The sequence below is a fragment of the Mus musculus genome, chromosome 1 (genome assembly GCF_000001635.26).
Source record: "Mus musculus strain C57BL/6J chromosome 1, GRCm38.p6 C57BL/6J".
Lineage (NCBI taxonomy): Eukaryota > Metazoa > Chordata > Mammalia > Rodentia > Muridae > Mus > Mus musculus.
The window spans coordinates 54463991-54491149 of record NC_000067.6 but is presented as its reverse complement, the minus strand read 5'-3'; the positions used below and the strand labels follow the sequence as shown (position 1 = coordinate 54491149).

The 27159-nt window shown below is 39.7% G+C and overlaps 1 protein-coding gene across 1 annotated transcript in view; it reads left to right on the top strand.

Moving 5' to 3' along the window:
• The window catches only part of Pgap1 (post-GPI attachment to proteins 1), an 84685-nt gene extending 66535 nt beyond the window's left edge, over positions 1-18150 (top strand). Inside the window, exons 24-27 of the mRNA NM_001163314.2 lie at positions 879-929; positions 4493-4680; positions 9194-9298; positions 10306-18150. Coding sequence (NP_001156786.1) covers positions 879-929; positions 4493-4680; positions 9194-9298; positions 10306-10444 — 483 coding nt within the window. The 3' untranslated portion in view covers positions 10445-18150. The remainder of the gene's footprint in view (positions 1-878; positions 930-4492; positions 4681-9193; positions 9299-10305) is intronic.
• Positions 18151-27159: the final 9009 nt, after the last annotated feature.

The window sequence follows — 27159 nt, the reverse complement described above, 5'->3', positions numbered from 1 at the left end:
ATTACTATAGCAAACCATTATTTACACATAAGCTCACGATTTAAACAGTCTCTGCATAGTCTGGAAGTTTGTATTATTTATATTGTGTTTTTCTCTTTTTTAAAAAAATTATTATTTATTTATATGAATACACTGTAGCTGTTTTCAGACACACCAGAAGAGGGCATCAGATCTCATTACAGATGGTTGTGAGCCACCATGTGATTGCTGGGAATTGAACTCTGGAAGAGCAGTCAGTGCTCTTAACTGCTGAGCCATCTCTCCAGCCCTGTGTTTTTCTTTTTAAATCCATAAGAGTTAGCATCTGTTATGATTTCTTTCATAACATACCATTTTAAAATGTTTAAATGAAGTCTGGTTGCTTACTTTTTAAAATGTTTTCACTATTGCTTATTTTTATTTTATGTGTATGAGTGTTTTGTCTGCATGTGTGTCAGTGTCCATGGAAGCCAGAAGATGGCATTGAGAATCCCAGTAGTAGAATTATGGAGGCTTGTGAGCCATGAGGGGGCTTGGAACCAAACCCAGGTCCTTGCAAGAGCAAATAGTGTTCTTTATCACTGAACCATCGCTCCAGCTCCATGTTCATCTATGCATTTTTTAATTTTCAGATTATAATGCTTCTCAGTTTTAACTTTTAAAAAGAGGTCTATTGGAGCACTGACTGCTCTTCCAAAGGTCCTAAGTTCAATTTCCAGCAACCACATGGTGGCTCACAACCATTTATATTGTGACCTGGTGCCCTCTTCTGGTGTGTCTGAAGACAATGACAGCCTACTAACATACATAAAATAAATACAATCTTATTTATTTAAAAAAAAAAGTCTATTGGTTTTGTTCCAGATACAAGTAAAATTAAAGTAATTTCTTCCTCCTAGGTTGTTCATCTGCAAGCCAGCCTAACTACATTTAAAAATAATCAGCCAGTGGTAAGTTTTTGTTTCTAAACTCTATATGGCTGATATGAAAATACTTGAGAAAATATACATTTGATTTTTTTTTTCAAAAATTGTTGTGTTTTGAAGTTTGGAGGGTGTGGGGTGTGGTGGCTTGAATATGCTTGACTCCAGGAGTGGGATCATTAGGAGGTATTGGCTTGTTGGAGTAGGTGTGGCCTTGTTGGAGGAAGTGTTGCACTGTGGGGGTGGGCTTTCAGACACTCTTCGTAGGCTCCTGGAAGACATTATGCCCCTGACTTCCTTTGGATGAAGATATATAATTCTCAGCTCCTCTGGTGCCATGCTTGCCTGGATGCTGCCATGCCTCCTGCCATGATGATAATGCATTGAACCTCAGATCCTCTAAGCCATCCTCAATTAAGTGTTGTTCTTTATAAGAGTTGCCTTGGTCATGGTGTTTCTTCACAGCAATGGAAACCCTAAGACAGAAGTTGGTACCAGGGACTAGGGTATTGCTGTGATAGGCCTGACCATGTTTTTGTTTGCAGGAATGTGGATTTGAGGACTTTGGATTTGGGAAGCAGTTTACATATTACTTAATGGACCATTCTAGTAGAAATATGGAAGTCATTGGTGCAGAAGGTGATTTGAACTGTGGGAGCCTGGCTCAAGTTTCAGAGAAGAATATTAGTATGTAGCCTAGAGACTATTTTTGTGATATTTTGATGATGAATGTGGATTCTTTTTGCCCTTGTCTGAAGAGTCTGCCTGAGTCTAAGGCCGACTCTTCAGATAAAAGGAATCAGATTAATGGCACTGAAAAAGAAAGTCTCAGCAAAGCCCAGCAGCATAGCCTTTTTCCTCTGGCTTACTCTCATGAAGAGTATTTTCATCAAGCATAGCCAGTGTAGAAAGGAAAAATACAAAATGTCTAGTTCAAGTAATAAAGGGTCACCAGGAAGTGAAATGGAGCTGAATCTCATGTTTAAGGAGATAAACAAATTAAGGGCATGGTAATCTCAGGGCAGGATCCCATCCAGCTAAGTTTATTGTTTGCCTTTGCAGTTGAACAAGGAATAGTTAGATGTTGTTACCGGGTTATCATCATCATGTTAGATGTTGTTACCTGGTTATTGTTTTCATTTGGACTGTTTGTTTGTTTGTTTGTTTTTGGTTTTTTTTGTGTTTTTTTTTTTTGAGACAGGGTTTCTCTGTGTAGCCCTGGCTGTCCTGGAACTCACTTTGTAGACCAGGCTGGCCTCGAACTCAGAAATTCGCCTGCCTCTGCCTCCCAAGTGCTGGGATTAAAGGTGTGTGCCACCACATCCGGCTCTCATTTGGATTTTTAATCTGGAATGAACTACAATCCAGAAATGGAGGGCACACTTGTGATCCAGATCTTGAAGCAGGAAGACACAGGCTTTTGATCTGGATCTTGAGGAATAGTGGACCATGAAAAGCTTTGGTTCAAGCATGGTGGTACACACCTTTAATCCCAGCATTTAGGAAACACAGCCATGCAGGTCTCTAGTTCAAGGTCAATCTACAGAGGAAGTTCCATGACAGCCAAGCTTAGGCAGTAAAGGAGTTGGAAAACAGAAAGTTGGTGATAATGTGATAGAACAAGGGAGTCATGTTCCAGTCATGTTACTCTGGCTTTAGAGTCAGGAATAGAAGGGACTACTGGGACAATCGATGCCGGTTAGCTGGAGCTTAGAAATTAGCGGTGATTAAGAAGAGACCAGCATCACTGAAGTGAAATTTTCTGGGAAGAGTTTTCTGAAAGCACAAAGACGTTGTGTTCCAACGATAGCCAAGGTTGTACCTTATGCTGCAGCTGGACTTGGTAATGTGTAATAATCACCCAGGTAGTACTGGTTTTGAAGGTATGAAGGGGTCATGGAGATCAGCTGAGGCTTGGCACTGTGAGAGGCCAGGAAAGCCGTTTGGCGAAGTTGCATCCTCAGTTGCAATAGATAGCCCAAGACTGTAGGCGTCATGCAAAGAAGTTGATGCTTGCACACCACATGAAGGGAGCCTATGAGAGGGTTTTGGTGAAGCCTAGTTATAGTTGAAGACCCCTGCATATTGGATGCACCAGTACCATGGCAGGACCACCAAGAACAGCAGCAGCAGTGGAGTGGAGTCAACCTGACCCTGGAGTGCTACAGAGGGCAGAGCTGGAGATGTGACCCAAGCCCTTTGGAGGAGCTCAGGAGATCATGTATGGATCCCAAATGTTGGAATAAGAAGCTGTGAAGTTGAAGTTTATACTTGGAGAGCCCAAGATGTTAGAGATGCCAGAGCCCTGGGATACCTGCAGAGGAAAGCTGCTAACAGGGAGTAAAACCAGCCCAGGAGAACGAAGTCTGTTGCAGTCAATAAAGGCGAAAGGAGTTGGAGATCTGAGGAGCACTTTGACATCCGACCTGAAGATGCAGTTTGGAGTTTTCCAAGATGGCTTTTAGTCTTGTTTCATGCCATATTTCCTCTCTATAAAGTTTTGGAATGGAAATGTATATCCATGTTTGAGGTATATGATCTGCTTTTTTATTTTGACTTTATAGGAGATTATAGTAAAGTGATTGAATGAATCTCAGAAGAGACTTTGAATTTCTGACTTTTATCAAATGAGACTGCTAGAGACTATGGGAACTTTTGGAGTTGGACTAAATGTATTTTGCATAATGCTATGGCTAGCTGTGGCCACCATAGACTCATGTGTTGTGGAATGTGGTGGTTTGAATATGTTAGGCTCAGAGATGGGCACTATTAGGAGGTATTGACCTTTTGGAGAAAGTGTGGCACTGTTGGAGGAAGTGTGGCACTATGGGAGTGGGCTTTGAGACCCTCTTCATAGCCTCCTGGGAGACAGTGTGCCCTGACTTCCTTTGGATGAAGATGTAGAACTCTTAGTTACTCCAGCTCCATGTTTACCTGGACACTGCCATGTTCCTGCCTTGATGAAAATGCACTGAACCTCTGAACCTGAAAGCCAGCCCCAATAAATGTTGTCCTTTATAAGAGTTATTAGAGTAATTTTTATGATGTCTCTTCCCCGCCATGGAAACCCTAACTAAGCCAGGGGTGGCGGGGTAAGGATTTTACAATGTTTAAAGGGAATTATGAATTTATTAAGTTTAACAGATCTGACTCATTCTCAGTTTAATTTGTTACATTTAGCACTTTTGTTGTTGTTGAGAAATAAACTTATAAATTTTATTTTGAGTTATTACTAACAATAAAAATAAGAAGTCAAAAGAACGTAGCTGGACGTGGTCACACATGCTGGTGTTTCAAGCACCCAGGAAGCTGAAGCAGAGTGACGGCTTGAGCCCAAGAGTTTGAGACAAGCCTGGGTAACATAGCAAGTCCACACCTCAAAGAAAACAAACAAACAAACAACAGAACACCAAAATTCTTATCATGGTAACAATTTTAAAGTACTTTTAACAAAGTAAGTTCAGTATTTTGTTTATGTTTGGAAATGAAAAGATGAGTTAGTTAAGTACTTTAGTAATTGATTCTGAGCGATATCTTGAACTTATTTTTGCTTATTCATATCTTGGCTTTCTTATTTTATTGCTTTCTAGAATCCCAAACACTCTAGAAGAAGTGAAAAAAAGTCCAACCACCATAAAGACTCTGCTGTACAAAGTCTTCGCTTATGTGCTAATGATGCTGAAGACAGTCTTCGCATGCACAGCACCGTGATTAACTTGCTGACGTGGGTTGTGCTGCTCAGCATGCCGTCTCTAATCTACTGGTTAAAGAACCTTAGGTGCGTTTATTTATGTCAGTATTGTTTCTGTGGTTCACGCAATACGTCTCTCTTACCGGAGCCTGGCTGTACTCCTGATGCTCCATGTTCAGTAGGCTGTGGTGGATTGCCTGGCATTAGTTTTCAGTACGTCATTAGCCATGATGATACAAGTTTTCAGATTATAATAATCTTCAGAAGTCAGCCAGAGAAGGTGATTTTTTTTTTTTTAAATAGCTGACTGTGAGCATCCACTTCTGTGTTTGCTAGGCCCCGGCATAGTCTCACAAGAGACAGCTATATCTGGGTCCTTTCAGCAAAATCTTGCTAGTGTATGCAATGGTGTCAGCGTTTGGATGCTGATTATGGGGTGGATCCCTGGATATGGCAGTCTCTACATGGTTCATCCTTTCATCTCAGCTCCAAACTTTGTCTCTGTAACTCCTTCCATGGGTGTTTTGTTCCCAATTCTAAGAAGGGGCAAAGTGTCCACACTTTGGTCTTCGTTCTTCTTGAGTTTCATGTGTTTCGCAAATTGTATCTTATATCTTGGGTATTCTAAGTTTCTGGGCTAATATCCACTTATTAGTGAGCACATATCATGTGAGTTCTTTTGTGATTGGGTTACCTCACTCAGGATAATGCCCTCCAGGTCCATCCATTTGCCTAAGAATTTCATAAATTCATTCTTTTTAATAGCTGAGTAGTACTCCATTGTGTAAATGTACCACATTTTCTGTATCTATTCCTCTGTTGAGGGCCACCTGGGTTCTTTCCAGCTTCTGGCTATTATAAATAAGGCTGCTATGAACATAGTAGAGCATGTGTCCTTCTTACCGGTTGGGACATCTTCTGGATATATGCCCAGGAGAGGTAATGCGGGATCCTCCAGTAGTACTATGTCCAATTTTCTGAGGAACTGCCAGACTGATTTCCAGAGTGGTTGTACAAGCTTGCAATCCCACCAGCAATGGAGGAGTGTTCCTCTTTCTCCACATTCTCACCATCATCTGCTGTCACCTGAGTTTTTGATCTTAGCCATTCTGACTGGTGTGAGGTGGAATCTCAGGGTTGAGTGATATGTAAACCATTTTATTAACATGGTATAGAAAAAAAAAGTGGATCTCACTGTGACTTTTTTGTACATGTCTTTTCCTATGTTGAGGTCATCTTCTTGTGTCCCAGCTTCTCTTCTCCATTGGTCCCCCTCCTCTTTCCAATGAAACCTTGTCTAAGCAACCTTTAAAAAAAGTCAGTGCAATGCCTAGGAGTAGTGGTAATTAGGAGGCTGAATGAAGCAGGATTAGCATGTATTTGGAAGCACAATGGATTCCAAACAGCCAAAGCAATGTTGAATCCACAAAGAGCACTCCTTGCAACAGCTGTGGCTGCACATGATCAGCACAACAGTACCAACAGCTGCCAAGTTAGGAATGAGCTTAGAGGCTCATTAACATGGATGAGTAAAGAGAGTATAGCACACAATGTCATTCATCCATGAAGAACAAAATGGTGGGTTTTGCAAGACAGTGGCTGACCTTGGAGGTTACCAAATTCTGTGAAGTAAGCTGGACTCAGGAAAACAGGTGTGGCATGTTTTTTTCTATTGTGTGAAAATTGTTTAAAAAGATACGGAAGCACAAGGAGGCTTGCGTATCCATTGCTGTTTTCAGAAGCTCACTGTGAGTCCACAGGTTGCTTTGTGCTGCTGATCCATGGACAGAGACCGGCTTTCAACTCTAGGATTTTCCTCAGCTTCTTTCTTCAGTGGTGTATAGGTTTATTCCTAGGTGTTTTATAGACTCCTTAAAAGCCATCTGCTCTTTTTGGTTTTAGTTGTATTAATTTATGTCTTCTCTCCTGCTGTTGTGGTGAGTTTGGCTAAGGGTTTGCCAGTGTTGTTTACCATTCCAGAGAGCTTACTGTTTATTTCATCGTCCCCTCTACTGTTCCTTAGTTTCCATTTCATTAATTTCTGTCCTAGTGTTCATCTGTCCGCTAACTTAGAGTTTAATTTGTTATTTGAGATCTGTTTTTCTTTTTTTAAATGTAGGTCCTTACAGCTATAACTTCCCTGTTAAAAACTCTCTTTACTTTATTCCAAAGTGTCTGATAAATGATGTTTCATTTTCGTTTGATTAGCAAAATTTTAAATTTCCCTTGATTAAGGAAATCAACACCACTGACTATTCAAAAGAATATTATTGAAGTTGATTTGCTAATATTAATTCTGTAGTTTTTTGTTTATAATTTTATTCTTTTATGATTTGGTAAGATACAAAAATTATTTTAGTGTTTTAAAATTAAGACTTGCTTTAAGGCCCTGTACTATGACTTATTCCTGGAGAAAGCACTGTAGGCTACAAGAATGTGTATTTCACAGGTGGTGGACAGAATATGCATGTCTGTTAAGTACAGTTGTACAGTTGATATTTGAAAAGTTTGAGGGAGGAGTGTGTGGATGGTTAAGCTTTTGATGAGGGAGTGTGGATGTCATTATTGTACCAGGATCAGTCTCTTTTTTTTTTTTTTTTTTTTTTTGTCCAATGGGCCTCTCTTTCCAGTGATGGCTGACTAGGCCATCTTTTGATACATATGCAGCTAGAGTCAAGAGCTCCGGGGTACTGGTTAGTTCATATTGTAGTTCCACCTATAGGGTTGCAGTTCCCTTTAGCTCCTTGGGTACTTTCTCTAGCTCCTCCATTGGGGGCCCTGTGATCCATCCAATAGCTGACTGTGAGCATCCACTTCTGTGTTTGCTAGGCCCCAGCATAGTCTCACAAGAGACAGCTATATCTGGGTGGGTCCTTTCAGCAAAATCTTGCTAGTGTATGCAATGGTATCAACATTTGGAAGCTGATTATGGGATGGATCCCTGGATATGGCAATCACTAGATGGTCCATCCTTTCGTCACAGCTCCAAATTTTGCAGTCTCTTCTTTTATGTCCAATAGCTCTTGCTTTATGAAATGTATAGATTTCAACATTCATCATATATATTTTTTATTTTTATATCTTTTTGAGGGCTTATTTACCTTATTTTTAACTTTATACATGAGTGTGTGTTTGTGTGTGCATACATCCACATGAGTGCAGACGCATTTTGAAGAACAGAGAAAGCGGGTCCTCTGGAGCTGGAGTTATAGTTGTGACCCATCTGTCATGGCTTCTAGGAACCAACTCTGGTCATCTATAAGAGTATACCACACTCTTAAATGCTGAGCCAGCTCTCGAGCCCTTATATCTTCTTGATGGGCCATTTTCTTCATTAATGTATAGTTACCTTCTTTATCTCTTTGAACTCTTTTTTTTTTTTTTTTATTCATGAAGTCTGCTTTGTCAGCTGCCAACGTAGCTACTTTTATTTATCCAGACGGGAACCTTCCATCCCTGACTTACCTAGATGATGGGAACGCCCGCCTTCCGGTCCCCGACTTATCTAGACAGAATGCTCGCCTTCCATTCCTGCACTTCCATCTCATCTGTGTCAGAGAGATGAGTTTCCTTCAGAGGGCACACACAGTTCAGCCCATTCATATCTTAATTGGAGAGTTTAGACTGTTTCTGTTTGGTGTAATTATTGAAAAGTGCACTCATTTCTCCTTCTTAGAGATTTGCTTACATGCTGTTGTTATGTTTGGTTTGTTCCTGTCTCATGTAGTTATTGATTTTCTACTGAGATTCTTTCCCAAGTTCTCAAGCTGTGCTCCTCCTTCCTCCTCTTGGATGTGGTATGTCTTTAAGTATCTTCTCCTTCTCCGCTCCTTTCATGTCCCTGACTTACTCTTGATAATTCTTATCATCAACGTCCTTACTTCTGCTTAAAATTAAAAGGTCAGCTTGCAGTGTTATGGTGTACTTTAGGGGTCACTGTCATTATAGCCCTCTACTGCAGTTAAAGCTTGCAAGGATGGTGGCTTTCTTCTGTGCACTTCTGTTGTCCCAGACGGCCTGGCTCACTTGTGGTTGGAACTTCTGGTCCTTATCACATGGGGTTGAAAAATGGCAGAATCAAAACTCAGGAAACAAAATCAAAGGTTACCAGATGTTGAAATCCTTTTGTTTGTATTTTAGTCAAGATCCAGAATTGTGTTCAAATTTAGTCAGAATTGAGGAAAAAGTCAGGTTCTCAAAGGCTATGGGATTCTTACTGTCAATGACTGTAAGCGATTATTATGAAATTAGAAACTAATGAGAAGTTATTTTACTTGAGACTATATTCTCTGGTTTGGTATAAGGACATCTTAATGTATTTTAAGTCATTTGTTTTCCAGAGCTGTGTGGGCCTTTTAGTCAGTTTAGAGTACTTTCCACAGTAATGTCTTTATTTCCTCAGGGACTTCTGAGTGTAGTGCCCATCATGCAATCCTGCTTCCAAGGACCATGTAGAGCAACAATTGTTACTAGCGGCCTCGCGAGCAGTCTAGGCTCTCATGACTGTATTGTTACTGGAACGTTTTGAAAATGAATTTGATTCTGATCATTTAAAACCATCAGTACTGCTTTGTTGATACATGTTTTATTTTTATCCTAGGTATTATTTTAAACTTAGTCCTGACCCATGCAAACCCCTGGCATTTCTCCTTATTCCAGCTATAGCGATTCTCGGAAACACTCACACTGTTTCAGTAAAGTCCAGGTACGACAGTTTATTTCTTTCACGTGTCGCTGGATGTTATCACTTTATTTCTTGAAATATACTCTTTATGTTTAACTTGACTGTTACTAGAAGTAAAACCATAGGGTGACTATCATTTATATGCAAATATAGTTCATATGCACACATATTATGCTTGTTTTCTAAAGAGTAGGAGTTTTGTTAGGAAAAAATGTTTTTTTTTTCTTTTAAAACTTAACTCTTATATGATATCTAAGATTTAACTTTCCAAAAGATCGGAGTAATGTTAAGTGGATTGAACTGTAGCTAAGACTGGCCTTTTGCAGCAGCTGAGTAATAAGTACTTGAGGCCTTAGTGTGTGCTTGAGGCCTTAGTGTGTGCTTAGCCTTTTATGCTTGTATTCGTGTTTGATGTGCTTTGTGACAGCACTTGGTCTTTTTTGACTGAGCCTTCGCTCTGGGAGACCTCCAAGCTCTGAGACACTTGGAGCTGTTCCAGGATCAGGCTAAGGTAGCAGCAGAGTTGCTCCTGCATGCCTGTGGTCTTCGCACATGGGGGGTAAAACCTACAGCCAACATTATCCTCAAACTTGGTGGCCAGCCTGAGCTACATTGGCCCAATTCTCAAATAAATAAATGATAGAGAGAAATGAGAGCAAATCTTGACTTGGCCACCTATCTCAGAAAACCAAAAGAGCTGGGCATGGTGATGCACAACTTTAATCCCAGCATTTGGGAGGCAGAGGCAGGCAGATCTCTGTGAGTTTGAGGCCAGCCTGGTCAACAAAGCAAGTTTCAGGCCAGCTGAAATACTACATAGTGAGATGCTGTCTCAAACAAAACATCCAAGAAAAAAGAGGATGATCAGAAAATTAAAAATAAATAAATAAATAAATAAATTTTAAATAAATACAAGCAAATATCACTTACAGTGTTAACTTTTCAAAGTTATATTAAAAGTTTAGATATTTCATTTTGGCTCACGATGTAATTTGTCTAATAATGCATATTTCTCCATCCCTTTACAGTAAATTGCTGAAGACCGTCTCCCAGTTCCCACTTCCTCTGGCTGTTGGCGTGATTGCTTTTGGCTCCTCCCACTTATACAGGGTCCCGTGTTTTGTGATCATTCCTCTTGTGTTCCATGCGTTATGCAACTTTATGTAAGACTGGAAGGAGAAGCGGCTCATGCCTTTTGGACCAGTGACACAGTACAGCGCCACCTCCAGGAACAGTGAGGTCCTCTGGAGAAAACAAGTCTATTTTTACAGTATTGAAAATAGGAAATTAGTTTTGTAATGCTCGAGGGACGTAGTTGAAGCATGGTTTCAGCCCGTGGTGTAGCATCGGTATACTTGTCGTATCTGACAGATTAGTGAAGGGATGCTGTGGCCTCTGTCTTAAGGACTCCTGTACATACCAACTAGCTTTCATCTGCCATCCCAGGAACCTTCTAAAGACTATAGATGCAGTGCTGTGTGCAGTCTAAGTGAAACTTCTGCTAGTTTCATCAGACTTTGTTTTGAAAAGTGGGTTTTATATTTGTTATAATTTACATATTCAAAATAAGTCTTAAAAGATTGTTAGAAGTGACGACTGTTTTCTCAGAAGTAAAATAGTCATGGAGTCTGGTCAGTTTTTGGCAGCCATGGTGGGCAAAGTTTGATCCATCATCTTACATCTGTGAAAAAGAGCCTCCAATTAAAGCGAGGGTTTTTTGTTAACCGCTGAAGTTCAGATTCAAAACAATGGCATTTTCATGAACTTTCAAATATGAATCTTACAGTGTATACTTGGTGAATATTAGAAGCATGGAAGAGATCTATCAAAAGATCTATTAAGAAAAGAATGTTCTTGCAGATTCTGCATTGGCACAGTCAGCCTCCGCCCCTGACTTAAATCCTTGCCCCAGTGGTTGCCAGAAGTGCCTGTAGCAATGATAGGTTGTTAAAGGGATAACTCCAGAGGCCAGAACAACTCTGGGTTTGCATCATTTGTTTGTCTACTGAGGAGGAAGGGTCTCAGCATAAATACAACATTGTACTTGATGTACAAAGCTATATACTAATAGAGAAACAATGGACAGCCTTTACTGAAAATGTGAACACTGCCTGAATAGATTGCACACCTGTATCACTCATTAAGAGCAAAATCTTGGTTTGTAGAGGTGTCTCCTAAGACTACAATTTTGCCACTGGGGGGAGCGGGGGTAACATTTTATTTCATTTCCAATTATAGTTCATCCTTAGCTATAGAAAAATAGGAAGGTCAGGAGCTTGAAGAATATAGTTGTTCTTTGCCTTCAGTTAGAATAAATTCAAGCTGAGTCAGACCTGTGTCGTCAAACCCTTCACTTAGATGTGTGTCCTATAAATGCCCATAAGCCTTTCCCGTGAAGTCCTCCAGTGTTACGGAATTCACAGTTGCACTTGTGAACTTATGTCCTTCTCAGTGCCCAGGAATGGTACTAAGAGAATCAGCTTTGTTTTATCGGCTGTTACACACGGTGTCACAGCCTCTCAGCTGCTACTGCCAACCAGAGGGTTCTGCCCACGTCAGCCATGTTAGTTCTTCCCTGGACCTTTGCTTCTTCAGAGCTAATCAAAGGGTCAGGTTATTACCACAGAAGTTAGTTGGTTTGTATGATTCTGTCACTGTCTGACTGGCATCGTGCTTGTTAAATATTCATATTTTCACTTATTAAGACTTTTAAAGGAAAGCCATCGTACTAGACATGGCAGACCCTTTAGTCCCTTGTTTCAGAAGAGTGTCAAAAGGAATAAACTGTACCATAGTGTTTGTTGAGTACCCAAGAGTGAGTTCATTGGATAATTACAATTTTCTCATGGCACAACACTTACATATCTAAGTAGGAATGTATCTGCTCTAACTTTGCTGGAGATGTGTGGCCTCTCTACACATGCTGTCTTTCATTCTGTCAGTGGTATTATAGACGTAGCTCAATTTCATGGCAACTGAATACTTCAACTTTCTGAATTTGAACATATATATACACACAGAAAGAACTTTCCAAAGTTTGGTGTTAGACTTTTTGACAGCCATGATTATTTATTTATGAGATCTAAAGTCTCCCTGCTTAGCCAGTATTGCTCATGAATGGGTTGTATCAAGTTTGATTTTACGAGTAGTATATTTGTTATTAAAGCACATTAATACTAACAACAATATTTTTGTCTGAAAGTACTAATTCCCTAAGCCCTTAAAGTCTTATTTATGCCAGCAAAATATTTCAAATAATAGTAGCCTGGGTCTTCAGCCATTTGCCACACATACTCAGAGATACACACTCACACATAAACACAGATGGGCATGCTTTGATAGAATCTTCATCAAGCATTTAGACACAGAAAGCTAGGTAGACTATCTGATTAGGAAAAGTGTTATCCCTTAAAAGGAAATGATTTCATATAAACATCACATACTTTTGTCTATCATGTTTACATGAATATAGGTTATGGTAGAGATTAATACAGCAAATTTTTGAGTTCTATTGTCATGTTTTTGTGTTTTTTTTTAAGAAATTGAGTTTTGGGGTAAATGTACTTATTTAAAACTGGGTTCTTGCTTGTAAATAGATTGGGTATATATCAGACAGTTCATCTGTCTGATTATTGAATGCTTAGTATTTTTTAAATGCCCTCATAGATTATTGCTATTATAATTTAGACCTGATCATTTTTTTGAAGAGTGATTGTGTGTGTGTGTGTGTGTGTGTACATATGTGTGCTGGTGCTCATTGTGGCCAGCAGAGGGCGGTTAGAGGTGGGTTGTGAATTGCTGGATATCAATACTAGGAACCAAACTCAGGTCCTCCAGAAGAGCAAGCACTCTGAACGAAGCCCCCTCTCCAGCCCCTGGACCTGATAAATAGGTAGCATTTGCTATTGCAGTTCTGTGTCTATGTGAATGAGTATAGTAGGGATTGAATCCGGAGCCTGTGTATGTTAGTTATGTTCTCTACTATTGAGTAACACACAGCTTGTCTGGATTCATTCCATGCCAAAATTAAGTAAATTTTACTCTTTTCTTGGTGTCACTATAATGAAAACTTCTAAAGAAACCATTTATGCTTAATTAACACCGATTTTTGAGGTTGCCCTATGTCTATATTGATCATGTATTGATTAGTCTTTTAAATCTTTTTATATTTTAGTATTGTAATTTCAGCTGTCTATGAAGGGATACTTTTTATTGAGTGATCTTTATAATTATCACACATGTCAATATGACACATTTTCACAATGCTCACCAACTCATACAAGGCTGATTGTCTTTCTATCAAGTCCCTGTACATTTTTTTTAAGCCTTTTACTCTTTTCACTTATAGCATAATGTGTTCATTTCACCATGCACTCTCTTAGTCCCTCCTATGGGAGATACTGAAGTAGAGGGAAGCAGAACTCAGTTTTTAGTTCTTGAAAGCCGCAGGAGGCATATGAGAAGTAGGCCTGGAGAGATGGTTCAGACAGTCACATGCCTGCGGTGCAAGCATGAGGACCCAAGTGTAGACTGCCAGAGTCTATGTGAGAAACTGGCTAACTAATGCATGCCTGCAATCTCAGCACTGGGGCAATGGAGACAGATAGATCTTTGGGGCTTGCTGGCTGGCCAGCCTGGCCATATTGGCAAGCTTCAGGATTGGTGAAAGATTTTATGTCAAAAAAATGAGGTGGAAAGTGATTGAGGAAAACACCCAGCATTGACCTCTCCCTGCACCTTCATATATACACATGGGTGCACATACGTGAACATGTAAACACACACACACACACACAAATACTCAAGAGGTGGGGATCCACAAATATGAAGTAAACCAGAGCAGTTGATTCCATAACTGTGGAATGAGTCTGGTGCCTCCTGTCTCCCCTTAGACAGGTCTGAATTACCTTGCTTGATTTGGTTTGATGCAAACTTTTAGAATGCTGTATTTAAGCATATAAGAAGTGGTTCTAAAAAATCATTTGGAAAAAAATCCAAAAGTATGTTGATGTGTTGGATAGCTAGGTTTTTGTTGATTGTTTTTCATCTGTGTGGAAGATTTGTGAGTTTGTATATCATAGGAAACAAGAGACTATAAAGTTTATTTAGGGTCACGGTCCATTTGGGGAGTGTGTCACTTGCCAGAATAAAGGGAACCATGGGAGTTTCTGGGTTTAAGACATTACTTCCTTCCGGGAAATCTTCTTTACCAGATAAAGTAAATGTAGAACTCACCCTACAAACTGTAAGGTTGACAGCTAGAATTTTACTGCAGACTTTTTGAACAAGAAACATAATTCTGTGAATATCTACTCTTTCACCATAAGGCTTGCTGATATGTGAGGAAACGAGAAAGCTCTGGGCTGTTCACACTCCTAACTTTTCAGAGTGTTATGGAAAATGGGAGTCAGGTCAGCAGTCCGAATGTGTGCTATAAATGCTTAAACTTCTGCAATTGTAAAACATACCACGAATAAATAAAAAACAGAATTTTATATGTTGGTAACTTGGTTTTGAGAACAGAGTAAGATTTGGAAATGCTGATGCTAGGCATGTTGTTACTCTGTTAATACCATAAATGTAGTAGTGCAGCTAAGGTGACCATGTTCGAAGTTGGCACTATCTAACCTACAGCTTGATTAACGTGTGCGAATAATAATTTTAAAATCGAGAACAGTTTTTATTTTCAGTGCTTGTTATGTAATGCTGCCAAAAAACGTCCTTATACTACGAAGCCAGTTAATTTCTGATGACTTGATGTAGAGTTGGTATCTCGAGTCAGACTCAACCTGTAAGCATTCTGTCATTGTTGACTTGAACATCAGTGGGAAATGCTATCTATTGGTGTTTAGTTACCGTAAACTCTGCATATCTGAATTCTAATCTTAGTCTAAGAAGCCTGTGGGGATTTTGTAAAGTTCATGTGCTATTTTAAATGTTTTTACTTTTAGTATTTGTAAGGTAGTGATGTTACTATGACAAAAGTTTATAGACACTGTGTAGCACTACTAACTGCTCCAGAGCCAAACAGACAGTGTATTTTGTATTTCATGTGTACTTTTTCTGTTTCATATTGGATTTTTTACATCCCTTTTTTAGGGGAAAAAAAAAAGGATACATTTAAATTCTTTTTAGGGTCATCTGTATTGGAAACTAAGTATTCTCAAGGTTAGCAAACATACTTTACCACCAAAGCTGAATGAAACTGTAAGATACCTCTGGAGATTTGTGCCAATGAACTTTTCTTAGTAATTTGGGGTTAAAACAAAAGTAATCTTTTCAGTATTTTTCATCCAGGACTTACAATAAATGTGGATATCATGAAAACATGTTCCATACTCTGTTTTTCTTTGAAAATTTTCAAAGATTTAGAACAGTGTGTTGTTCTGTGTTCTTTTGTGTCTGGTTTCCTGACATTGCTAGCTAAAAGGTGAATCCACTTAGTAGTAATCTTTTAGCAGTTAATTGCGGTAATAATCATTTGAAGTAATCTGACCGTGGCTTGTTTTGTGGTGTAAAAAAAAAAAAAAAATCAGTTGTTTTGCACAATCCATTTTTGGTGTAGATGTCTGGTTACTACAGTTGAAACCTTCCCTGTGGTGTTTCTTTTGCTTTCTTTATGTCTCTGCTCAGTCCCCAGTGTTCATCCACTAGAACCTAATATAGTATAAGGCAAACCAGTTAGCATGCATATCTTGTGCCAAATACTCTGAAATACAGTTGTTAATGAAAAACCCTGGCATTGGTACGGTGTTAGATAAACCTAGAACTATAGCCACAGAGCAGTCACGAGAATGCTAGTTCCTCCTCAGAGGAGCGGCATGGGAATTGCAGTGTTCCTTTAGTTTGCTTAGCATCTACTGCTTCTTTGCCCTACAGTACTGTGATGTTGGTACATTTTTCATAAGTTAGCCTCACAATTAAAGAGACAGCACAGAAAACCAGATATTGAAATATTCGGTCTTGATCGAGTAATGATTATCTAAGTAACTGTTGGGGACTGTGGATAAATTAGCAGGAGGGTAGTTTATGAGAGCTGGCTTCAGGACGCTCTGTCCTCTGGAAGGAGTTTGTCTTCTGTGTGCAGTGATCTTAGCTTAGGCGGGAGATGCCTGTCCCTTAACATAAGCAGGCTCTGTGCTTATGAAGGCAGAGGTTTGTGCAGATCTCCGTCCCCTGCTGTGTGGTTGGGAAAGAAATCTTCATTTTTATTGTGTATAAATTAGGAAGTTGTGCTGCATACTTTTTTTGAATATTTTTTTGAAAATAGGCACTGACGTGTATCCTTTTCAAGTGATGCTGTGGTTTTTTAAACGTAGGAGGAACTATAAACGTAGCAACATGCCCAAGATAAACCAAAACTGAGTATACCCCATCACTGTGACCTTGAACTTATTTGGGATAAAACAGACTGTGCCTTAAAATGACAAAGCAATGCCCTGCAGTCTTGTAACTGTATTTTACTGTGGGTGGTCTTCTAGAGGTTGTCTGAAACCCCTTTCTTTCAAGTTGTCGAGATAAAAGTTTTAAGTACCAATGGACCCACATTTACTTTAGTATCCCTTAGCTGCTGTTCCTGAGGCCGCCCTTAATTTCCAGAGCTTTTTGTTTTGATTTTATTTTTATTTAAAAATTGACTTAGTCTAAATATATGTGAGAAATTAGATTTGGCTAAAGTTTCTGGGGGAAAATATTTTAAGGGTAGTCAGGGCACTTCTGCTTCTAAACTCGCTGAATATGAAAAGATTAATCACTGAAATGTATCTTAGTCTTATTGATAATAATCCTATCAAAGATGTGCATTCCCTCTGAGACTTGTGGTCAGTGTTGTGGCAGATCAAGATGCGTTTATATTTTCAAATAAGGGTTATTAGGTTTATAGTAAGGATTTCCCAGTGACTAAACTCCAATGAATGTAGCTCTTGTTTTGAGCACTACCGTTTCACTTTCCTTGTTCTTTGTCCTGCCTCATTAGCTTTATGGTATTAAGGGGGCATTAGCTCCTCTGTTTTTAATTTAATGTAAACTTTTATATTTGTATGTGTTGATTTAAAATAATGAGTATAATTTCCATTAAAGTCCAAATTACTCATTTTATAGTATAATCATATTCTTTGCCCAAAGATGCTCATTTCTGGGAACTCAGTCTGTTGTTTATTTTTACATGTTACTTTTGGGCATAAACTCAAATGTTTATGCCTCCTAGTTCACCTCCATTACAATTACGATTTTATATTTAAATAAGAGTCTTAAAAATATGTAGAAATGACAATATGTCTTTTTTTTTTAAGCCTGGTCAGATTGACAAAGAAGTTGTGCAAGCAGTGGGTGTCTAGTGAGATCAGTTTCTACGGTTGAGCGTTGAGAGCACACACTCCTCATGGCTGCTGAGGGAGACTGTGTACAGAGATCATTTATTTGTATGCTAATGGTTATATTCTTATCCATAAAATGTAGTGTAGTAACAATGCGTCATGAAGGGAGCCTGTCCTGACGTGAGCAGTGAGAACGGTCTCGGTGCAGATCTCCCTGTCTCAACATGCATGCTTGTCCCAGTGCTGTGTGCCATGTGCAGTGCACTAATACACCTCTGTGTACTTTTCTGTGTATTTTTGGTATGGTATAATTAACTGGTTATGTTACATTTAACTGGTTGTGATTCGGGGGGGAAAGTGCTACTTATTCTAATTTGTAGCGTGTCATGAATGGTTTTACCTGTGTTTCAGCATTGTGATGTGGTTTTATTATGTGAATATTTGCCTTCAGTCTCCGCTCAGGTATTAACGTGTAGCGATTTTTGGTGCTTTGTTTTTAATTTGTCATAACTGGTGTTCTGAATGTTCAAAATAAATTTGGTGAATAAGCACATTTGGTACAAAGATTGTTTACTGGTTTTCATACTCTGCAATGCTGTCTCAGAAAAGAAAGTGTTACATGCGTCTTCTTTACCTGGCCCTTCAGTGAAAGCAGTGTGTGAACACAGAGCACCCTAGGCACCAGGAAAAGCTGACATTCACAGCTTGACATGTTGTAGTTTCCCCATCCATCTCTGTGGACACCACATGGTTCATAGTCTGTTTTCAGGACTCTTGCGGAGACTGACTTTCTCTTTTTTCATGTGCTAACTGGATATCATCCTAGGTGATCAGGTTCTAGCACAGAAAGAATGAAAAGCAATTTAGGGATTGTATGCAAATGTATAGGTTACTTTGCAGTTAATCAGAGTAGTGGCTTTTGGGAGGAGAGGAGAGGCCTTGGGTTCTAGTTAACAGGTTTTTCTGAAGTTTGGTAGACATTGTGTTAGTCAATAAACCCAACTTCTTAGGTCATCTAGAAGCAACTGGAGAGACTTTTATAATTCTAGATTTCCAAGTGACAGTAATTTGAGAATTTAACATAAATTCAAACACTGTTACAGAATTAGACAGAAGGAATCAAATGAGATAGGATATTTCTTAGGGGGCATGTTTCTTGTATTTTTAGCCAGCATCCCTAAATATGAGTAAATATTCATTATCTTTCTGTACAAATATTGTATATGTTATTACACAGGCCCAAAAAAATGTCAGTTTTAAGATTGAGAGCCAGAAGATAAGATTGCTCATTTGGTAAAGTTCTTGCCTTGCAAGTGTGAAGACCTAAGTTTAGACACACACTCAAACTTGTGTGTGTGTGTGTGTGTGTGTGTGTGTGTGTGTGTGTGTATACAACACACAAGAGAAGCAAGGTATGGCAGTGCACGCCTGTAACCCTGGTGCTTAGAAGGCAGGAGATGGAGACAACGGGATCCCTAGAGCTCACTGGCCAGCCATCCTGGACAAACCAGTGAATTCCAAGTTCTATTGGAGACCTGTCTCAAAAAAAAAAAAAAAAAAAAAATAAGGTAGAGAGCTAATGGAGTGAGTGGCTCAGTGTGTAAAGGGAATAGCCACCAGCCTGAGAATCTGAGTTCAACCCCAGGAACCAACTCCAGCAAGTTATCCACATACGTACACAATGGCAAGATTCTATACTGATTGTGTGTGTGTGTGTGTGTGTGTGTGTGTGTGTGTGTGTGTGTGTGTGTATGAGACAGAGACAAAGACAGAGAGAGACTGACAAAGAGAAAGGGTTTTACTATGTAGCCCCAACTGGCCTGAAACTCACTCTGTAGACCTAGAAATGACAGAAATTTGCCTTCCTCTACCTTGTTACTGCTACAATTCAAGTGTGCACCATCATTCCTGGCAAAATAAACTTTTTTTTAAAAATTGCATAATAAAATAAAAATCATGTGGAGGAACGCTGTGGAAGATACTGGTCATCACCTGCTGGTCTGCACCCTGCTGTAGGTATGCCTACATACACTGGAAATACTAAGACAGTAGTAATATCAATTTGTTTTTCAAATCTTAACTATTTTTAGTGGTGAGAGATGTCTGTCTAAGCTTCTAGTAGAGCTGAAAGTTGTAGATACGGATTTTAGGTTGCTCAGGCATTACTGTCATTTTCAACTTGTGGCTTTTGGGAATGGTGTTTTGAAGGTGCATCAATCTATGATGGTTATGTTAATTTGAATATAGTGGATATGTAGTAATGTAGTCCATTAATGCCTTAACCACCCCATATAAATTATAGTGTTGCTTTCATTTCTGCAAACCACCTCTCTGTCAGGCTGGCTCCACACTCTGTCTGCAGCACTCCTTGGCATCTCCAACGTCTTGGGATCTCTAACACAAGCCAGGCTTCACTCTCCAGCTTCATGCACTGGCCTCCTCAAGCCTCCATGCGAAGACTCTGCTGTAAGAGGCCTGGTGTCAGGGGCTTTCCATAACACCTTTCCTGTATTATGCTTGACTGTAATCCAGAACCAAATGGCTGAAGCTGCCATGTTCTGCAGGGACTGGAACCTGGCCTCCTCCTTAAATTACTTTTGCATAAACTTTGATGCATATTGTTGTTTAAACCTAGGAAATCTCTCTGGCCTTTTCCTTTAATAAATTGAAGGATTAGCTGGGCAGGGTCTTGCCCTAAAGTTATCCCACCCCACTCCCATTCCATTTAGCACCAGGTTTTGCTTTAAACACCTCAGCTCCTTGGGCCACCTGATGCTCCATTTCTCGTCAGACTGTGCATTTCATGTTTCTCTTTGCCCCACTTGTACTTTTCACAGTAAATCTGCATAAGAATGAACACTAACAACCATGTGCATAGTCAGTCAATGGTAAGCTGTCGTGAGTGAAATTTCCCTTATCGGTGATATTAGAGTGAACACTAACAACCATAAACACGGTCAATAATAGGCAGTCGTGAGTGATATTAGCCTAAAACTCAATTCAACAACTGGCAGATTTTTCAGATAAGGGCAAAATTCATCCACATTTTTAGCCATAATAATCACAAGAATGATCTCTAATATTCTTCCCCTCTGAAACCCCGTGAGCTGGGTATCCACCACTGTCTTCCATGTTCACACTAGGATGGTTTATTAAGCCCACTTAAAGCATTCTACTGCTTTTCTAGTCCAGAGTCCCAGAGCCTTCCATATTTTTCCAACAAGCAGCATGGCCAGGGATGTCACAGCAATACTTTATTCCTGGTACCTATTTGCCTTAGTGACTGTTCTATTGCTATGAAGAGACACCATATCTAAGACAACTCTAATTAAAGCAAGCATTTATTTGGTACAGTTTCAGGGGATTAGTCAATGATCATGGTAGAAAATAGACAGGCATGATGCTGCCTTGGTAGTCAAGAGCTTTACATCATGATCCACAGGCAGAGAGAGACTGGGCCTAGTGTGGGCTTCTGAAACCTCAAAGGCCACTCCTAAAAAAAACCACACCTACTCCAACAAGGTCAGCCTTCCTAACTTTTCCCAAGCAGTTTCACAAACTGGAGACCAAACATTCAAACATGAGTCTGTGGGGGCCATTCTCACTTATACCACCACACCCCTCCTTTGTAGGAGGCTTCCTTTTAAAGCTCTTTCCCAACCTTTGTTGTATGCTTGTCTTCTTCTTGATAACCATTTTGACCAGGGCGAGACAGAATCACAACGTAGTTTTGATTTGCCTTTTCCTGCTGGCCAAGGATATTGAACAATTTTAAAAGTATTTATTGGCCATTCATATTTATTTTTTTAATAGGAGGTTTTAAAAATTTTATTTATTTTATGTGAATACACTGTTGCTGTCTTCAGACACACCAGAAGAGGACATCAGATCCCGTTACAGATGGTTGTGAGCCACCATGTGGTTGCTGAGAATTGAACTCTAGAGAAGGAGTCAGCGCTCTTAACCTCTGAGCCATCTCTCCAGTCCCATATTTCTTCTTTTTAGAACTCTGTTCAAGTCATTGGCCCATTTATTGATGCTCTGTTTTGAATGTTTGGTGGTTACTTTTTTTTTTTCAGTTCTTTGTGTGTACTAGATAGTAGCACCCTGTCTCAAGAATAACTGCCAAAGATTTCCTCCCATTCTATGCACGGTCTGTTTACTCTGCCAATAGTTGCTATGCCAGGGAGAAACTTTATAGTTTCATGTAGTCCCATTTGCCAGATCTATGCTATTGGATTTCTGCTCAGAAAGGTTTTACCAGTAACTATCTTGAAATGGTTTCTCTGTGTGAGATAGTTTCTGGCAGTTTTGGTGTTTCAGGTCTTAAATTACGGTCTTTGATCCATTTTGAATTTTATGTGGGATGAAAGATAGGGATCTAGTTATTGTAAAGATAAAAATTAGGTTTCTAGATCAGAAACTCTTACTAACAAACAACATGGATGTCAGTTTCCTCTGCAGGCTTCTCTGCTGAGAGCGCTGTAAGGAGACCCAAGATAAACCTTGAATATGCAAAGAGAAATTTGTTTGTTCTTTGTTCTACACTATGAAAGGAGCCAACTGTCAATGGATCTGGCAGTTTGTATAAATGATCCTCCTGCCTCCACCCCCTCAAGAACTGGTGTTCCCATGTTACAGTCATTTGGAATGTAATGTCTGGGATTCATTTTCCAATGTAAACATGGTTCTGGAGAGGTATATTAAAAGAGCTGTGTGACACTCTTTCTAGGCATTGGTTTCTTCTGCTCAAGAAGCCAAGCCATATGGACACTTGATCACATTCCAGAGTTCTTTATATAAGGTAGGGATGCTGCCTCTCTGCATCCTGCATGCTGTTAGTGATGTCTAAGAACCAAATGATTGGCATCTTCACTGAGAAGGCCAACACTGTCAGGACCTCAGTTGCCATCTGCTAGTTCAGGGAGGCAGAAAGGAAACAAGTGAGCTGCCTTTGGGGCGCTCTTGTGATGCTCAAATTGAGAAGTCTCTGTGAAGCCAGTCAGGGTTAGGTTTGACTTGGAACCTGTCCTGGTTCTATGACATGGAAAGATTGCAAACAGGGTTAGCATCTCTGTTGGTGTAGCCAGAAAATGCCCCTATTATCTAGGCTCCCCAAGGCCTTACATACAAGAATGGGATTGGAGTCTCTTCATCTTGCTGCTGCTCTACTTTACAGCTTTAAGTTAACTTGTAAAAAGCAGTCAACTCAGTGGGATGTGGTGACACACACCTGAAATCCCAGAGGTGGAGAGGAAACATCAAGAGTTTAAGGTCCCTGGGCTACCCAAAAAAAAAAAAAAAAAAAAAACAAGCAAACACGCAGAGGAAGAAGGAAAAAAGGAGAAAGGAGACTGTTATGTAGTAAGGTCTTTTGGTACCAAAGACTACTCACTGATAGCCTTAATCTGTGCTTCAATTTTGAGGAAAGAGAAGTAAATCGTAAGAAAACCAAAAGATGAGGGCTATTTTAATAAACCCTCCTAGGCTACTGTGAGATCTATACAGATTTGTTTCTCCTGTACCTTTCTCTTGAATAGTCTTTTGAGTTCCCTTTGTACCAGGATTCATGCCAGAATCATTTGGCTTCTTATTTTACTTTTAAGAGGAAAGAAAGCTAAAGGGGTGTAAAGGGGTGGCTTACAAGAAAGGAAATAGGCACAGAGAAATTAAGCAATTTGCTTATAGTGGGGTCCAAACTAGGTTACCTGTGATTATCCAAGGAAGTGTCCTCAGCTGCAGGCTTGCGGCAGTAATAGTATTAGTTGATTTCACATTCTCTGCTGAAATCCTTTCTGACCATACTCATTATCCCTTTTGCCTTGGGAGGGGAGGGGGAGAAAAGTGTTTCCAATGTTCTACCAAAAGATTTCCATTTGTCCTTTCTATAACTTTTTAGAGATAACATCTAGCTCTGTTGCTTTAGTACTATGTTCCTGGGAGATGATTCACCAGGCCAGGCAGGCTTGCCTACTGAATAGAGCTGAGTCAGTGTAGCTCATTTAGCCTCTGAGTTGTCCTCATCTATAGGCTAGAAATAGCCACTCACAGTCCCAGTGTGGTGACTTAACTTACCTTGCTACATGTGTCTGATACACTAGAGGCTCTAAATGGAGCTTTTTTTCTTCCAGCCCTCTGCTCTTCTGCTCCATAATGACTTCAGAAACAGCGCTGCATGACAGCCCAATTTTAAACCTGGACAAATTTAGTTCTAGTACTTTCTACCACATCACGTAGCTTCTGTAAATACATTGCCCCTAACAAAGAGCCTCACCCCTTCATATGAAATACTTTGCGTTCTCATTCTTTTTTTTTTTTTTCTCTTTTTTTTTATTAGGTATTTTCCTCGTTTACATTTCCAATGCTATCCCAAAAGTCCCCCCTACCCACCTCCCCAATCCCCTACCCACCCACTCCCCCTTTTTGGCCCTGGCGTTCCCCTGTAAGGGGCATATAAAGTTTGCAAGTCCAAAGGGCCTCTCTTTCCAGTGATGGCTGACTAGGCCATCTTTTGATACATATGCAGCTAGAGACAAGAGCTCCGGGGTACTGGTTAGTTCATATTGTTGTTCCACCTATAGGGTTGCAGTTCCCTTTAGCTCCTTGAGTACTTTCTCTAGCTCCTCCATTGATGAATTTATGAAATTCCTAAGCAAATGGATGGACCTGGAGGGCATCATCCTGAGTGAGGTAACCCAATCACAAAGGAACTCGCACAATATGTACTCACTGATAAGTGGATACTAGCCCAGAAACTTAGGATACCCAAGATATAAGATACAATTTGCTAAACTCATGAAACTCAAGAAGAACGAAGACCAAAGTGTGGACACTTTGCCCCTTCTTAGAAATGGGAACAAAACACCCATGGAAGGAGTTACAGAGACAAAATTTGGAGCTGTGACGAAAGGATGGACCATCTAGAGACTGCCATATCCAGGGATCCACCCCATAATCAGCTTCCAAACGCTGACACCATTGCATACACTAGCAAGATTTTGCTGAAAGGACCCAGATATAGCTGTCTCTTGTGAGACTATGCCGGAGCCTAGCAAACACAGAAGCGTTCCCATTCTTAATACTGTGTTTTTTATATCTATTTGTTTCTGTGTGTGTGCGTGTGTGTGTGTGTGTGAGAGACATGTGCCATGGTGCACATGTAGAAGACCACTTTGAGGAGCTGGTTCTCCCAGTCTGCCTTCACCAGGGGACCAGGATCTAACTCAGGTCCCTAGGCTTATGCAAGTGTGTTTACCACTGAGCCATTTCTCTGCCACTTAATTAGTTAATTGTCATATATTCGTCATAAAATATCATAATAGTGACTCAAAATAATCCAAATCTTGACTCCTAAAAACCCAATTATGTCTTTAACAAACATAGGCTATGCTGTTAAATATTGGAGTTGAGTTGTAAATATGGGGTCTTATTATTTTTAATACATTTGAATTTCACGTAATAAAGAATCATTAACTTCAGCTAATTCCAAAGGATTCCTACTTGAAATTATGCATTTGTATGGAATTATAGATTATTATCCTCAATGAACACCCTAAAATACTAATACAGAGAAACAAAGTAAAAAGCAAGTAGGCACTTTTAAAGTAAAAGACTTAAAATACTAAATTAGCCCTGAAGCCCAGATCACAAAAAAGTTGATAAATTGGTCTTCATTAAAAATTAAACCTTCCTCAGAAGATGGTGTTTGGGGGCTGGGAAATGGCTCAGTTGGTCACTCTGCTGTACATGTGCAAGCATGCACTGTGCTTCAGCTACGCAATCACAGCACAACACAAATCACAAGAATTATTAGCAAATAGCTTGTTAGTATATGTGTGTTATATATTAATCATAGACTAGCAAATGAAATCCAGTACTATATAAAGTGGATACTCTATCATGATCAAGTGAGATTTACTTCACGAATGCAACATAGGCTTATGATTATAAAAATAAATCAATATTGCGTAGTCATGGTCATGGTTGACTAAATTGTGAGCTTGATTGAGCCCAACATCAAGTATATTTTCATGTATCCACATAAATCCATATGTTGGTAGACAGAGTGCTTATAACAAAATAAAATAATATTATTTAAGAGGAGAATATGCTCCATTTAAATTGAATATCTGCTTATTGAAAGAACAAGTTGATGGCAAATATTTGCAGGCAATGCTTCTGAAGAGAAGTTTCTTCTCAGAAGCTGCAAAAGTCTGCAGCTTATAAGGGAACATAAAATATCCCATTTTTCAGAAAGCAGGACTTGTACTTATTTAGACCAAAAAGCAACACTACAAAGGAAAAAAAATTAAAATAGTCTCCAGAATGAAAGGACCGTCTGCCAACTATTCCTCCAGCGGAGGCTCCACAGCCAGAACACATAAGAAATTCAACAGCAAAATAACAAGACAAAAAATAGCAACAAATAGTTCAGCTAAGTGAACAAATGCTTTGAATAGACATCAGGAGAAGAGAACTGATTGAGTGTATGAAAATGGTGTTCCACATCATTAGGAGCATACCCATTGGATGAGATAGCACCATGCTCCAGTTGGTAGAATGGCTTTGCATTGAGCTTCTCATTGTTGTAGCACAATACTTGAGATACCCAAAGGAGGAGTTGTTTATTTTGGCTTCAGAGATTTCCATGCCTTGACTTTACTCCATGTGGCACACACTGATCTTGTCACCATGGTCAGCAAACAGAGAGAGGAGGCTGGGATACTGCTCAGATCCTGGCCATCTATCTTCCCTCCATCCAGCCAAGCACGTCCCCAAAGCTCCGCCTCCAGATGTCCTTGCTTTGGGGACCAGGCCCACAGCACAAGAGACTTCAGGGCAAATTTTAGCTCTACCCCATAACATAACACGCTTTTGTAAAAATGTTCAAAAAATAAATGCTAGCAAGGATTGGAGAAAGAACTGGCATATGTTGTTTTCGAACTAGAGATAGAACAATCCCAACAATGAATGGGAAAAGAAAATTTATATATGTATGTGTATGTACCTATATATATGTATATATGTACCTCCATATATATGTATACATACATATATATGCACACCGATATAGAAATGTACATATATATATACACACACACACATATATGGACATATGTAGACATACACAATAAAATAGTAATTACAAAAAAAAAAAGAATTTCTGTCTCTTGCTGCATCCTGGATGAAAGAGAGGGTGTCCTGTTGAAGTGAAACCACTGAGTGAGGAGCACTTACGGGGTCTCTTACAGGTGAGTGCATAGAGGAGGGAGAAGGGTACTTCCAGAGTTGGAAAGGAAGGGAAGCTGGGGGCAGAGGGAGTGGGAGGGAGAGGTATGTGTTAATGGAAACAAAGGCAAAAACTGATGGGACAGTGTTTCTAATGCTCTCTGTAGTGTGGGATGTTATGATGACAACTAATTATATAATTCAAAAGAAAACAATGTGAGTGCTAGTAACACCAATGGCAATGTGGTCTGGTGGGATTTGCCCGAGTCTGCAGCCAATTAGGATTTGGTTCCACTTGTAGCCTCTTCCATGCTGAGTCCTTGGGCTGGAGGAGCAATA